This window comes from Cuculus canorus, chromosome Z, assembly GCF_017976375.1.
Source record: "Cuculus canorus isolate bCucCan1 chromosome Z, bCucCan1.pri, whole genome shotgun sequence".
In the NCBI taxonomy this organism is placed as follows: domain Eukaryota; kingdom Metazoa; phylum Chordata; class Aves; order Cuculiformes; family Cuculidae; genus Cuculus; species Cuculus canorus.
In genome coordinates this window covers 64,613,975-64,630,628 of record NC_071441.1, presented here as the reverse complement: position 1 = coordinate 64,630,628, position 16,654 = coordinate 64,613,975, and the positions used below count along the sequence as shown (strand labels likewise).

At 38.5% G+C, this 16,654-nt stretch overlaps 1 protein-coding gene across 3 annotated transcripts in view; it reads right to left on the bottom strand.

Annotated features, from left to right (window-relative positions):
- The window catches only part of RASGRF2 (Ras protein specific guanine nucleotide releasing factor 2), a 134,895-nt gene that overhangs the window by 72,416 nt on the left and 45,825 nt on the right, over positions 1–16,654 (bottom strand). For all 3 annotated transcript variants that reach the window (XR_008447713.1, XM_009560298.2, XM_009560297.2), the window contains exons 3-9: positions 9,205–9,352; positions 8,498–8,587; positions 6,620–6,873; positions 5,433–5,512; positions 4,828–5,021; positions 2,300–2,409; positions 225–343 (exon numbers count right to left, since the gene is read on the bottom strand). Coding sequence is in view for 2 of the 3 variants with exons in the window: in XM_009560298.2 (XP_009558593.1) it covers positions 225–343; positions 2,300–2,409; positions 4,828–5,021; positions 5,433–5,512; positions 6,620–6,873; positions 8,498–8,587; positions 9,205–9,352 (995 nt within the window). In the remaining variant the exon portion in view is untranslated. The remainder of the gene's footprint in view (positions 1–224; positions 344–2,299; positions 2,410–4,827; positions 5,022–5,432; positions 5,513–6,619; positions 6,874–8,497; positions 8,588–9,204; positions 9,353–16,654) is intronic.

The following is a 16,654-nucleotide window of genomic DNA, read 5'->3' as shown; positions in this document are numbered from 1 at the left end:
TGGTTTTTATGGTTCCTGAAGAAAACAGCAAAGAAGTGAGGTTCAAATACAGCCCAAAATTAATTGTCATCAGGGCATCCTGTACTTTACCCTCCACGGACCATGAGCAGTCTATGGAAGTTTGCTGTGCCCAGCACAGTGACTTGCCTAAGGATGGCAACCCTACCAGGTTTAATGCATTTTTTTCATGACTATATAGATTGCTTTAAAGAATAATGTCTTACCTTGGCGTATAAAAGTTTGGCTGGTATCTAGTAATATATCACAGCCCTCTACTATTGTTCTTTCTATGGCGAGATTCTTCCGGATGTTTTCTGTGTCACTGACTTCATCATGCATCACCCTGTTAAGATACAACACAAAACGCACTTTAATTTACTCTCCCTGAAATGTATTCTGCACCTGCTGTGTCTATTTTCACTTGCACTTAGAAGGTGTACACACAGAAGGTAGTGGATGCCCTTTGCCACCTCCTACAAAACAAACATACATATGCAGCACACGATTACTCTTGAGCAAGTTCCTTTTCCTTTTTCCTTCCCTTTCAAGTCATTCTGGCACTCATTTAATTTTATTTTTTTCAGAGATGGAACCAATTTTTCCCCAGCTGTTTTCAGACTCTTCCTAAATGCATCTGACAGATGCCACCAAGCTAAAACTTCACAGCTGACAGAATGGTACTTCTTGATCCTCAATAGAATAGGTTGCCACAAACCTGGAAAAGTTTCCTAACATTTTGCATTGGTTATTACACATCATAGAGTACCCGCCCTTGACTTTGGGTTTCCACTCTATATTCTTCTTCATTTTATATCTGAATGTACCATTCACTGATCCCCTACTTGCTGTAACAACTACAGCCCCAATGGCTCACCATTCACTTTCTTCCACTTTTTTAATACAAACCCTCCCGTTACACAGAGAAACATAGATTTTTTTTTCAACACTCAAGATTTTTTCCACCCAGAAGTTTTTACAGTGTTGTGGTGTATAACATTTTCTTAAACTGCGTCCAGATTGACCACAGCATCTGAAAGCTCTTCCTTCCTCAGAAGTACATGAAAAGGATGGAAATCAGTCACAAAGTTTTATATTTACTGTCTATACTGCCTGCTTTATGAGCAGTCTCAGGCTCCAGTTCTGAATGTTCAGTTACAAATTAGTTGCATCAGCAATAAACTCTGACTTATGAGATGAAGGCAAGTCAAAGCTGATTGATCTGCTTGTGCACATAGCCCTGGCTGGAGAAATTATCTCCTTTGCTTGAGTGGAAAGGAGAAATTACTTCTTTCTATTTAGACAGCCTCAGAACAGGGCAGAACTAGCTCAACACTGCAGGATTCAAACACAGACATTTCTGTACAAGATAATGTCTGTCCAGCATTGTACCACCAACTCAGAGCTTGACTGGGTGGTACAACACACCCTGACTCAGAAAGCCTTCTCTGTGAAACATACAGCAAAAAGATATTAAGCACAAAGTAATGGGTAGTTTGCACAAAGTAGCAACCTTGTCCTAACAGAAAAAAAACCTGAGCAGTCAAAAAATGCAATTGACAAAAGCCTTCTTTTACAACTAAATACTGTCCAGGTACATCTTTAGTGAATATTCCAGATACTCAAGATTTATATCTTGGAGTTCATGCAGCACTTCCTTGTTCATAGCAGAAACCTGTGTTTCCCAGAGGTAACAACCAAACTTCTTGCTAGGCTGACAAATGGGAACATATGAGAATAGTTTGGGAGTTCAGGGAAGAGCTTTACTTTGTAGATTTCATCAGGGAGCAGCAGTTCTCAAAATATACCTTTAGTTCCTGTTTATCTAGTATTATCTGAAGCATAAGTGAAAATCAGTTATTTCCTTAGTGCATTAAACTATAATGCAGATTGAGAACAGCGTACTTTTCAAGATGCTGATTGATTCTCATTGTCGCTGTGTACTGGAAATGTCCTTTTTCATTAAACTGTGGAAAAAAAATATATACGTCTCTTTTTAAAGAAAACTGCTGTGTTCATAACCCAGGGGCAGGTGGTTCCTATAGCAACTCCTGTTCTACCCTACCCAAAACACAAGGAGGCACTCATAGATTTATGTCAGACAAAAAACTCCAGAGGAGCCAAAATATTAGGCTGGGGTATTTTTGTTTGTCTTACATTATCTTTGCTTCGTTTTGGTTTTGATAATTTCTTTAAAATATTTTTTTTAAAAGAACAAAATCAAACCAAAATAAAGAAAATAGATCTTTCATTTCAAAACATTTGATTCAAGGTTATCAAACATAAGGTAGAAAAATCTTACCTTGAAAGTTCTTCTAGTTTAGATTTAGCAAACTCAAGGCTTTTTCTTTCAACGTGTTCATGTGGGGTGTGAGCCAGAAGTTCATGAAGTGTTATAATATATCTAGGAATCTTAAAGTAAATTAGGTATAAATTCAGTAAATGTTTAAAGGACTAATTCCAATATATCGTTTTATTAAATATGAACAATTATCTTGGTCAGAAAAGTTTTGCAAACATAGTCTTTATTAAATTAATATCCTCAGCTAAATGATTACACATACATACAAAATGTAACTACTGCCAAAAGCTCTGAACATTTAGGGGGCAGAGACTCCATATGCGTACACATGCTTCGTTTGAGATCCATTAATCACATTTTGATGACACTAAGCTGGGTGGAAGCATGGATCTGATGGAGGGTAGGGAGGTTCTGCAAAGGGATCTTAACAGGCTGGACCGTTGGGCTGAGGCCAATGGGATGAGGTTCAACAAGGCCAAATGCCGGGTCCTGCACTTGGGGCACAACAACCCTATGAAGTGCTACAGACTGGGGGAAGAGTGGCTGGAGAGCTGCACAGAGGAGAAGGACCTGTGGCTGCTGGTTGACAGCCGACTGAACAGGAGCCAGCAGTGTGCCCAGGTGGCCAAGAAGGCCAATGGCATCTTGGCTTGTATCAGAAATGGTGTGACCAGCCGGTCCAGGGAGGTTATTCTCCCTCTGTACTCGGCACTGGTGAGACCGCACCTTGAGTACTGTGTTCAGTTCTGGGGCCCTCACCACAAGAAGGATGTTGAGGCTCTGGAGCGTGTCCAGAGAAGAGCAACAAAGCTGGTGAAGGGGCTGGAGAACAAGTCTTATGAGGAGCGGCTGAGAGAGCTGGGGTTGTTTAGCCTGGAGAAGAGGAGGTTAAAGGGAGACCTTATTGCTATCTACAACTACCTGAAAGGAGGTTGTGGAGAGGAGGGAGCTGGGCTCTTCTCCCAAGTGACAGGGGACAGGACAAGGGGACAACCTCCCCTGAAGCTCTGCCAGGGGAGGTTCAGGCTGGACATCAGGAAAATATTTTTCATGGAAAGGGTCATTGGGCACTGGCAGAGGCTGCCCAGGGAGGTGGTCGAATCCCCTTCCCTGGAGGTGTTTGAGGGACGGCTGGATGAGGTGCTGAGGGGCATGGTTTACGGATTGTTAGGAGTGGTTGGACTTCATGACCCAGTGGGTCCCTTCCGACCTAGTGATTCTATGAGTCTATGATTCTATGATTTTAAGGAAAAGATCAGATGAGAGGCAGGCACAAATACTACACTAAATTTCATAGTTTCATGGTGTTTATCCAAGCGCCAATAGAGAAAACTTCCAAAACTCCCTGGGAGAACCATACATATACTTCTTTGATTTTAATAGGATATGTGTATCTAAACTTCTTGTGACTTCAAAAATGCCAGCTGAACTGTTTACATTTAGATAAAATTCACATTGTACAGATTAACATTGAGGAATATGCAGCATTTGACTATTAAAGGTCATAGGGTAGCACAAGGACGCTGATCTGTTTATTAGTACTTCAAGCAGTTTAAGGGGTCTTAAATAAGAACAAGGTGATGATGCAGTATATTGTGTCTTGACAGAATAAAAGATATTCAAGAAATGGAGACAAAATTTCTTATCATACATGAAGTAGAAGGTTACCAGCAATGACATTTTCCATCACATATGCATAGGACCCTCTCTCTCCTAAGATCCCACAACTCTGTTTCAGCTCCACCAGAAAATATCAGAACTTTACAAGCTCCAAGCTAAAATAAATTATTGTTACAGGTGCTAGAGGTCCATTACACTGATATGAGTAACTAGCAATACCACAATTTTTGTCACTAGCACACACCGCTGGCCCATTTTTTTTTTCCTTTACTTGGTTTGCCTGTAACTGAATAAACTGAGAGGGTTCACTATTCTGTTAGTGAGTAAAATGTTTGTTTAAATGCAAAAGTTAAAAAAATCATCAGACCACTGCTTCATGGACCTTTTAAAACAGCGACAACTAATTAATCCAGGCAGATCAATTCAAAATATCAGAAAGATAAAGTTTTCAAAGGTTTTGCAATACACATTTCATTTTCTAAAGACCAAGTTACTGCAGAACAAAGTGGAAGGAAAGTTTCCAAATGTATTCCTAGTAATATGTTTGTGGCTGCTCTAACTTTTTATACCAGGTATATTATTCCTGTCTGGACTGCTTCATAATCCTGCAGCAAGCAGAAGTTGAGTAATTGTTGCTCAGCACTTTTTCTTTTGGTGCTAGTCTTCAATCCACATTCTCTTTTAACATACAAAAAATTCTGAATACAGATGCATAAGTATAGTAGGATAGAATTTGTCTATAGGCAGAGTTGCAGAACAACAGTGAAATAAATGAAAGCTAAATTAATTTGCATAAGAGTATTTCTTGTTAACAAAAAAGAATCTACAATCAATCATAATGGCAGTAACACAAAATGAATCAACCAGGCATTAAAAACAAATAGTCACAAAAAATATACAGAGACTACCTGAAACATGGGGTAAGTAAGGAAAGTTTCCAGCATTCGCCCCTCACATGCTGGGTTGGCTTCATATTGCTTCAAGAGTTTGTCAAAATCTCTGTTTTGCTTACAGTTTGCCAGTACTTGTAGACTATATTGATGATTCCGAACAAATTCTTGATATATGTTCAGCATTGGCAGCAGAATGTCAAATAAGTCAGCTAGAAAAAGTCAAGAAATGCTTTTTTTTTTTCCCATTACCCATCTCAAAAAATTATTTTAAATTAAACTACTATATTCTATGGAAAGGAATTACTATAATCAGTTCTGTTTCCAATATACTAAGATTTTAGAAACATAAAATTCAGCTCTTTTCATCTGCCAAAACATGGTTATTTTGATTAGTTAATAACCAATGCTTAGCGCAGAAGCATTCTCATACACAGACTGCAAGATGGTTATTACTGCCCATGTAGAACTCCCACTCCAACAGATCTCATGGTGTTCGTTATGGAAATGCATTCCATTCAAAAAGAACTTTTAAAAGTCTTGTCTTTAAACAACATTACCTCATGGTAATATCAAAAATAAATACAAAAATTGTACGCCTAGAGAAAAATACAGTAACTTACCTAGAATTAAGGTAGGCCAATTAGCTATTCTTGCTTTTAAGCCTTGGTGAAATATCTCATGAAGAAACATGATTGTTTCACTGAAAAAAAAAAACATTTAAACAAACAAAAAGACAATTCAGGTTTTATTTTCCAATTAACAGTTCCCAGAGAAACATCTCTTCCTGATTATTCACTTATTTTGCATTTTGCTAGAAAACAGTTATTATTATGGAAGAGAATGTTTCCTTTTACTGCATTGTTTTAAAAAATTGGAGTAGCACCTCTATAGAATAGATTGTATTTGGTATAGAAAGCATATTCTGCAAAAGCATGTATTAAATAACATGTTCCAGTTTAATTAACAGATTTTCCAAGAATCTCTCTGACAATGTATTCACTATTTTAAGAGGATCAACAAAATAAAGAAATACAGATGACAGTGGCAGTCATCTACATTCTCACTTGCAATTTGATTTTTACAACTTTTCTATAACATGAACCTTAATATCGTACTTCAGCTCATGAGGTCAACAGAAGCAGAGGACAACTCAGTTCAAGAGAAACCATAAAGAGAACCATGATCATGAATGAGCTATGAAAGGGAAGCCTGGCTCATAAGTAAAAGAACGTGCTCTACTTCTTAGAAGTTTAGGGCAGACTTGTATGCAATCCCAATCCTGTACCAAATTTTAGATGCCTGCTGGCTTATTTGTACACACTTATTATGATAGCAGTTGGATGCTTAATGCAAAGAGCAGTTCTTTTTTTGTAGAATATGAAAAGACAAGCAAAAGGGAAAGAGCCTCCTTAGGCAGAACAACAGAAAATAGAAGACCAGATGTACTCATCCTCAGGGTCTCATCTGGATCATATGAGGCCACTAAGTCAAATTTTGCTCTCTTAAGATAAAAAGAAACAGGAAAGGTGACAGAAAATTATGAGAACTGCCCCAAGAAGCACTGTTAGTCCTTTTGTTCCTCTAGCAGAGAGAGAAATAGAATGTAAGGAGGCAAAGAGGTCTAGCTGGTTTCAAACAGTATCCCTGACAGCATCTTGCCTTTTATTCCTGGAAACATGGTCTATGTCAGTGATATTACTTCTGTTAGAGAAAAAAAAAAAAAAAAAACAAGTGACAGACCTCATTACTGTAAGCTGAAATAGAATGGTCAGCAAAACTCCCCAAAAGCAAACAAAAAAACCCATACCTGTTGAGGAAAATGCTACTAACATCATCGTGACTGATAGGTGGTTTCTTTGAACTTGCAGCCATCCTTAAGGGCCGGAGAAAACAGTTCACAAGAACATAAAGTTGATGCACATATTCAGATTCAGCCTCTACCATGTTAAAAACTATCTGATTCCTTTTTCTCATGCTTTCTGCATGAGGAGAACAAATATAATCTTGGACAATAGTCTTCCATTTTCTTCTACATAACCAGCCCCGCATAAAGCTCTGGACCTGAAAATGGACAAAGGAAAAATGAAGAATGAGAAAAAATATTACATGACTTATCATAAGCTCTTCATTATAGAAATAACTCTCTAAATGGAATGACTTTACTAAAAAGCTAAAGCAAAACAAAGAAAGTATTTTGCCTTTATTGATCTATAATTGCTCCCGAAATACGTTTTTGTTAGATTTTGGCTTGTTAATGAAAATCCCACAATTTCTTGGGCATATTTCTTGCCACAAAGCAGACCGAAAAGATATCACATACATATCAAGGTAACTTTTGCTACAAGCTGAAATGCTGTACCTTTGTATATACTCTTCCTGTCATCACAACTGTGCTACACACTTTGCGGGTCTTTAACTCTTTTTACCTCTGCTTACACATTTCTCTTTTACCCCTAAAGTATTGTGCAGCCCTTCTAGATAATACATTTCAAGACAGACTCAATATCATTAGTGACATAATTATGAAATAGTTGTTAAAGTCAGTTCGCTCTCAGTTTTGAGTAATACCACTTATAATGTATATTTAAAGCTAAGTACCAATATACTGTTTAACATCAGACAGCTAGGCCAGCAATACCATTATCAAGAAAAGGCAGATTTTTTTACTCCTAAAAGATATCTCTGTGTCATGGAAAACTTACTTAAGCACAATAGCCATTGAAGTTACAGTGGATTAAAGATTATGGAAAAGGTCTACATCTGGTCACAGAAAATTTCAGTACGTCTTTGCCCTGATCTTGACATGAAGATTATTCATCTTGAAAAAGAAATGTAAAATCTCACTCACAGCACTTTAATCTAAGTAAACAACTTTTTAAAAAGGCTCAATTGTCAAAACAATCAAGGTGTAGAATGCCGTAAATTACAGACATAATTTGAGCTCTGCTTCTATCGAAAAAAATATTTCCAGCTTCTATTACAATGTTTACACTAGACAAAAAAGAAAACTCACACAAGGGTATCATGTCATTGTTGACCCTGACTCAGACTGAGTGAACCAGAAACTAAGTCTACATTCCATAAAGGATACCATGCAAGTTAAGAGACTGAACACTGCGAGAATAAGGGTGACACATACAGGACCACGTCTTCAAGCATGAATTCCATTCATGCTCATGCACTAAACACTGGCCACAGTATCCTGGAATAAGCACCATCAAACAGACCAGCTGACAATCTAAAACAAGAGCGCTCTCCACATTTTCAGTATTCATACTCCAGCTACAGTGACAGAATACAAGTCATTCTCTTATAACTTTTTAAGCATGTATATAACAAAGGAGTATAAAGTCACTATAAACTTGATTCCCAGAGGACATAGCCCATGACTTAACTTCGGTCTTTAAAAGCAGTTGAATACAATGTGCAAGCTTCTTTAGGAAACCGAATATATACCTTGCAAGTAAGAGGGAATACTTAAGTATACCATCGGATAAATGTGGCACTGAAATATACAAAGCTGGTGTATTTTAAGAGGTTTAAGCAGGGGCAGGGCAAAAGGAATTTCAATTTGAGTGTATTTAATGAAACAATAATTGAAGATAAAAATTGGCAGATCAAATTATGCCGAGTACACCCCCATCCCACCCTTCTCCTCTCAAGCACAGAAAGACTGCATATTTACCTTTTTAATTTTTTTAATATCTGGATCCTCATCTTCCTGGTTGCCTTGATAAGGTCGCATTCTTTCTTTTGTCTTATTGAGAGCTATAATCTGACAAAAACAACCATTCATTAAATGCTTTCTCCAGTTGATCAAAACTAAGTTACAGAATTAACAGAAAAATATTTTCCCCTTCTTCAAGCTTGTTAAGGCTGCACAGAATGACAAGCACATAGATGGTCACAGAGATTTGCCAGTAGTTCTCTGAAAACCAACAAGGCTCTTGATCCAGATGGAGTAAGGATTAGAAGACAGGTGGTTCTTCTCTCATAACCACATGAGCCTTTCAGAACTTATCAGCTCGGGACAGCAACAAAACTGTTCAGTGAAAAAGAGCAATTTAGAATAGTCTACAACACTGCCACAACCAAAGGCAGTGTGTCAAGGATCAAAGTCCTCATGTGAAGACACAAAGGAGATAATATGATAAATGAGATCCATATTGCATAGCAATGTGTCATCTTAAAGTCTCTGACAGAGAAGTAATCCAATCAGTTTAACAGTCCCGAATATATCTTAAGAAAAATATTTAGTTCATAAGGGTACTCTTACATGTTAATGTTATTTGGTTCTGTTATTTTCACAAATACTACGGAAATACTGAATACTGGTGCAATACACACAGCAACGTTATAATTCAACAACTACTTGATGACTCTGGCACATACCTCAGATTTAAGTCTTTCAATTTCTGTATCTTGATCTTCAAGCTGATGTCGAAGTTGATTGGCTGCAATCTTTTCAGTTTCTACAATCTGGACAAGATGAATATACTTCTGCATTAACACCTCCCTTTCAATCAGAATATCTGAATAACTAAAAAAAGAAAACATTTAAGTTATTAAAAATATTGTCTTCCATACCCCCTTATGAGATATTGACAGAATAAACATTACACCAGTCACAAGCAATGTGCAAATCCATGTTTCTTTGGCCTACTATAAAAATGAATGATCGTAAATCGTTTAAACTGATACCGTTCAACATCCTTTGTAGACACAGGTGCCAGCAGTACACAGTTTTCTAGTATTCACCTACTGAGAGTAAATAATTGCACTGGTCTTTTTATATTTTAATTCTCAGGCTAAGCCTTGTTTGATGGTCTTAATTCAGCAAAATCTACAAACACATAATGCCTTTTGACCTAAGTTTCAGGAAGTTCTTGGATTGCACATCTTCTCTAAAATTCTATCCACTTGCTACAGCATTAACAATTGTTATTAAATATTGTGATGCTTTTAAAACTGTAATAATGTGCATCCTTTCCAGTCAGCATTTTTAGATATACGTATACTGCCATTTCCATCAGTATTAGTGCAGTTATATACTGGAGGGGGCCAGTATTGAATACAGATATTAAATTCAATATCTGATCTGGAAAGTATTTAAAATAATTAGAAGGAGTTCCCACAGCTGTCATAAAGCAAATGATTTTCCTCCTTGAATAGATTAGAAAATAAATAAGAAGTTAAGTTAATTCAATTGCATTTATTTTTCTACTTTAACTGCTGCAACAGGAAACATTTGAAAAAGTAAACAATAAATAGAAAAAAAAAAGCTGGGAGCCTCTCTTCCAACAAGTAAAACATCATACATAAAAAACTCCAACACAAAGCAATCCATGTATCTTAACCATAGAATAAACAGTAATAAAGTATGTGATTTAGTTCTTTAAAATTTTTCAATTGTAATCTTTTTTGTTTTACAAGAATCCTGGGCTTTTTTTCAGAAACCATAGTGCTTAACCTCTTTGTATGCTAAAAGGTATTTTGCACGTGATAAAAAGTGTCTTAGTTGGAAACACAGTGCTTACTCTTTTACAATACAAGAGATCTTAGGAAGGTAAAAACATAAGTAGCATACGAAAGAAAATGCACTCCTTAGTATGTGCAGCACCACCATGATTTACATTTAATATAAAGACAGTCCTTTCTACCTGAAGCCAGATCCAGACAAGTGACAAGACCTTTCTTCTACTTATCCTTTTGATACTTTTCTTAAACTTCTGCTACCAAACCTTCCTAATAAGAATTTGACAGATACAGCTTTGCTTTTATCCAAAACCGAGGAAAATAGTAGGACACAGATCGCAAAGAGTGAACAGCAGCTGCAGTCAGAGCTGACATAAGATTCACAACACAATTATATGCAATAGTTTTCTCCTGCTTATTTTTATTTTTATTTTTTTCCTCCTTTAGGGGAAGAAACTTCATTTAGATTTTTCAGCTTCTTTGCATGCATTAAGCCAGACCCCTACAGTCTTTCTTTACTATGAAACATTAATTTTGCTATGAAAATTTGAAAGATTTGTTCTTTTGAGATGTACTTAAGAGTATTTTACCTACTTGATGCCTTTGGCTGTCTAAAATATCAGTCTCAGCCTGGAAACTAAACAACATTTCTTTCACTCCATAATTAGCAGTACGAAGAGGACTGGCTTAGAAAAGCCTATTTACACCTACAGTAACTTAGGAAAGATGATCCATTTTCTGTCTCTAAACTGCTGTTTGCTCTGGGAAAGGCAGATTATGCCATTTTGGAATAAACTTCACATACTTCCAACAGCCCTATTCATCCAGCTCTCTGTAAAGTCCATCATGCCTAAAGCATTAACCTGTATATCCAGCATAACCTCTGAAGAGGGCAGGGTTTCAACACTGAATTAATTATTCATGTATACAAAATCCTTTTTCTAAGAAAACTGTACATAAGTGTTCAAATGTCAAAGGAAGATGAAATATTCGAATTAAGAGCTTTTAGGCAGCCATCCTAGATCTAGTTCTCTGGGCTGGATACCGTTGAATAAAAAGAAGCAACTGCAGTAAAGCACAGGTTTCTATTAATTGGTACTAAGCTTTTATTAAGGAAAGTAATTCTATAAATTTGTAAAGATATGTAGCAAGACTCAAAGACGGAGCACCCTGAAAACTGAGACTCACCTATCTCCTACTATTGTCTACAAAGATAGGACTCCAAAACAGATATTTCAAGAACCTTAATCTCTGATTGACCACTACTCGCCATAAACAGACAGGAAGAATCGAAGAAAGTCCTGAGAAAATTCATGCATCATTTAGGCCTTGTGAGAGCTGTCATTTTTGGAACATGTAGGAAAACTGGAGAAAGTTTAACCAGTGCCCATTATTAGAGTCTCCTTGTTGTAGTAGCAGAAAAAGACAAAGGTTCCAGTAGCGCTACCAGCAAATATAATTGATTTTTGTACCGAATTTAGATCAAAGTTATGGTTCATTGGATTACTCCACACTAGTTATACTAAAGCTGCTCAGGCAGCTGAAAGCACTGAAGGCATTGGACTTGACCAGAACTATTAACAGTCATATCAAATCATCCTTCTGAAATGCAAAATACACAAAGTAATCAACTCTTCATGAAAACCAGGCAATACAGTTCTGCGCATCTGGAAAACCAAAGAAATTACCTACATCTGTCCATACTAACCACCTTCAAGCAGCTATAGGACTTCTTAACAAAGGAAGAAGAGCCTCCAGATAGCTTTTAAAGTCTAATGGCACATTATCAGCCACACTAGGGATAGCAATAGTGAAAGCTGCAATAGAGCTTATGCAATCCAGTCGTGTGGCTCTAACCAAGGTGACTAGGGAGACCACCTATACATAAGTACTATTAGCCTTTAACAAACTCCTGTAGGATATGGTATGTCAAAAGGACATCTATAGGGCTGAAGTTTATCAGAAGGCACAAAATTAAGATGGTCTTTCAGAGACACATGGATGACCTTCCAGAAAGACCTATAAAAGAGGTGTCTTCCAATCAAAGAGGTGGGAAGTGGCACTTGGACTAGTGCACAATTACACTGAAGACAGGAGGGCAGACGGGTGTCATGCTGTGTGATACATGGAGAACATGAGAATTCCACATCAGAAATGGTTTTGAGTACAAGACTCTTTTAACTGAGACAGGGAAATAAAAACTGGAATACAAACTCTTTTGGAAGAGTGGAGCCAAAAACCATGGGCAGTTTCATACACCCAAACCATGTGAGCTGGGGAGTGACATACTCTAGGACCATGGGTATGTGTGGAGAGGAATGCTACCCTCTTAGGCAAGAATGAGATAATCCTGAAATAGCATCGCACATACCAACATTTTACTCATCAGAGTATTCATACTAAAATATTCTTCTATTCATACTAAAAGCAACTGTTTCACTTGTCCTGGCAGCTTCTTTAGCCAGGAAAATCTGGCTATAGTACTTAATCTACAAACTGTATCAGAGAGGCAATTTACCCCATTATGCAAAACTGGGACAGAATTCAAAAGGAGTTATTTAGTTCAGACCAAACACAATGGGACACTCCACGGTGCATCAGGTGAGGCTTCACATAGCTGTTATGAACAGAGTGTGACTGCAGGGATTTCAAACTTTCTCTTAGACAATGGCTACCACATCAATCACCTGGACAGCCATAATTGCCAGTATAATCATCACTGCTTTTAGAGTTTTATCTCTAAGCTATATGAAGTGCTGCCCACTGAGACCCACAAGTCCCCTTGAGGAGCTTAAGGAGCTCTTTGCACCAGCACTGAGATGTCTACTCCAGGAACACAGCCCTTCTAGGGGATAAAACAGATTCCTATCAAGTCCTGTGTGAGGAGCATAGGCGGTATGGTCTTCTCTGGTAGGCAATGTTACGATGTATGATAAAAGGCCAACATTAATCAACACGAGGGAGCACAGAGGAACAATGGCAGCTGCTGCAATTCAAATAAACTAATCAAGTGAGTGAGTCCCCTGACCTGGCTGTTACCAAGGCTATCACAAGATCAGCCCACAAAAGTCCCATCTCCACAAATAGGAAGGGCCAAAATGCCAGGCAAGGGAACCCTAACAGCCCAGTCAGAGAAACAAGCCCCCTGCCCCACCCCAACTCCTCCCAGGACTATGACAGGTAAGCCACCAGCCTCATCAGCTAATGGATCAAACTCATCGAGATGAATCAGTGGGAAGGCTCTCAAGATCACCTTTCAGGCTGAGAAAGGTTACCTCCTCAGGGGTGTGAAATTTATGGGATACACAGAAGAGCATTTTGGGATTGTACAAGGTTTGTTAGTGCATGTTTAAGGGAGAAACCAAAGGGAAAGAGAAGGAACAAGGAGGTCTGACAAGAAGCAAGGTCGGGAAAATAAAGAGATAGGGAGACAAATGGTCACATGTAACTAGTTTGATCAGTACGCTTGTCTGCCTATGTTCTGCATCTGATCAGCATGGTCCATACTATCTTCTCATTCCTAACTACTTTCTGGGATGAGGAGACTCAGAATATGCTTCCATAGAGCTCAAGTGGTGGCTACTTGAGTTGCCACCAGAGGCCTTAGTTCCATGTATGTCTGCAGTGCCAGTAACTCACTGGAGTGGCAGGAGTGCGTGCATGTCACCTGGGTGTGTATGTCACTGCCTGATGTTCGGCCACTGTCAACCCTGGCTAGCTGGTGAGTAGGATTAGATGCTGGGAAGCCAGGTGTTGAAGTTGCAGTAAGTCTTGATTAGATCATCAGAGACTCCATGATTTGGCTACTGGAAGGCACAGGAGATCCAATCCGGCTACCAGGAAGATGGTGAGGTTGCGTTGTGACTGAGAAACTTATTTGCACACATGTATGCACCTGTAACAACTAGAGGCGAGAACAGTCAAGGGCTAGTTACCAGCTAGAGTTGTATGGAAGGCAGTTACAGGACAGGTCCATAGTGTTTGGGTCTATATATGTGTTCATATGTGCAGGGTTGGGCAGACCCATCCAGCAGTTAATGGGGGATCCACAGTGTATGTGTGGATATGTGAGGTACATGGAAGTCCATGAGGTCCAGGGGTAGTTACTGGGGTAAGATAAATGTCTTAGACCAATTACTGGGGATCACAGTGTGCAGGAGGGGCTTATCTATGAGTGAGGGGAGCCAGAGGCCGAGCATTCAGAGAGACGAAGGGCCAGCTCGTGCATGGACTGCATGCCTTGGATATTTACTGGGAGGACCCATACTGTATACATGCATTGTATGTATTTTTCCACTAACAAACCTTCATCCTGATCAGTAAGAGAGCAGAAACAGGATGAGGCTGCTGGTGTTGTCTGTACGTGCATGAGTGCTGAATGCTTCTGCCTGTGCTGATCTGTGCAGCCAGCTGCATGTATGTATGCGTGTTCATTTGAGGTTCGACCTAGGTGGATGCAGCAGTGGCAGCCTCATCTCTGTCAAGCTACCAGCTCCAGCAATCCCTATCACTTTGTTCTGTGGATCTAGATAGGCATTATAAGGAAAGCAGATAAAAGATTGCTTTGCCCATGTTTTGAACATTACTCAAATTTTCTCTGACTCATTCCCAACTGCAAACTACAAACACATGGTATTAGAGCACCAAGCCTCAGCCAATGTAGGTTTTCCAACAGGAAGGCACTACTAAGCAAGGTGTTTGCTCTGAGCTTCCAGGCAGCTTTGAGCTACCATTCTAAGCTTACCACTGCATGCAAAACACTATATGAAATACACTCTGCATTAGCAAAACTGAGAGCAAGTTCTCGGGTTTTTTTTTTCTTTTTAAATTGCTGCTTGGAGGGCAGTAGTTCCTCATACACTTTAAACAGCGACGTAGCTGCTAGAAGCACCCCCACTTTCCTTTCTGGCACAGCACTAATGCTCTCCCACATCTCACACATGCACAGATCTCTCCCTTGTGCAGTGAACACAGGTGTGTTGTGGTGATGTGCAATAAGCAAACCTGGAGGAATGGGACAGATTAAAACTACGCTGGCAAAAAATTAAAAAAACATAATTCATAAATCAGCTTCCCAATGATGTTCACACTTGTGTCTGCAAGAGAGAAGGGGTAGTAACAGTGTGAGAAATAATGGCTTACTTATGAGAATGACAGCTGCTTCCTTCAGCAACAAGGTGGGCTCATGTGACACTAAAGCATATATGAAACAGCCCGAAGCACTTAATTTAGACTTTCCAATAAGCTAACATAGGAAAGGCCAAGAAAGTTGATGAGCACTGTGTCCACAAAAAAACCCACAAAAGTTTCTGAGTTAAATGCAAAAAATATTAAAACCATAGACAAATTTGTGAGAGGGTGAGAAACCCACATCTGTGTACAGAGGGTGAAATAGATTTTTTCATAACTGATGAAGTTTTGGAACAAAGCCCAAACCAGAACTTCCACACACAGCCACTGGCAGAGTCTTTAGGATTTGCCAAGAATAAATCCTCCAGCCCAGAAATGTAACTTGGAAGACGCAAACCTTACTCCTCTTCTCTGGATTACTGAGATCTCAAACCACTTATAATTCAAATAAAACAGAAAGAGATTAAATGTAGGCATGCGTGTGGAACTTACAATGAAGTCCCACTAAAATACACTGAATTGCACCTCCCACTGCAAGCTCACAAACCAAAGAATCTCTCTCAAATGAAGAGAGGGCACTACAGAGGGGAACAGAAACAATACAGCATGTAGTTGTAGCATGCTAAGAGCCTGTCAGCTCTTGAAGAGTGTGTATGGTACCCTCCAAATCATAAGCAGTAATATCCCATCCACACTGAAATCTTCCAAGAAAAAATGAACAATGCCACAGCAAAAAAAACCCTTTAATTGTTAATTTGTATCTGAAAAAAATACTTATTTACCCAGAGTGGGACATCAGGTGCAGTGAGTTTGTGTTACTTTGTCAACAATCTGTTTATAACTTGTAAAATAAATAAAACATAGAAGAGTTTTTGATGGCTGCAAACATGTATTTGGCAAAAAAGTCAGGAAAGCAATCCAAAATTAGATTTTTATATACATCAATCCAAGGGGGGGAAAAGGAAAAAAGAAAAATATCCTCAACAACTTTATCTTAGCTAAAACATGGATTACAATAGATACTCATGAGGATGAGAGCATCTGGAAAGCAATCAAATATTTCCATTTCACAAATGCTAACATATTCACACAGAACAAGATGCTCCCAGGCCCATTTCTCAATAAAACAGTAGGGAGCATGTGTTCATTATTTCTTAGAATTTTTACCTAAGACACAAAGAGTATCTTCAAAGGGTTATACAAATACCATTTAATGATTCAAAATGAAAACTTGAAA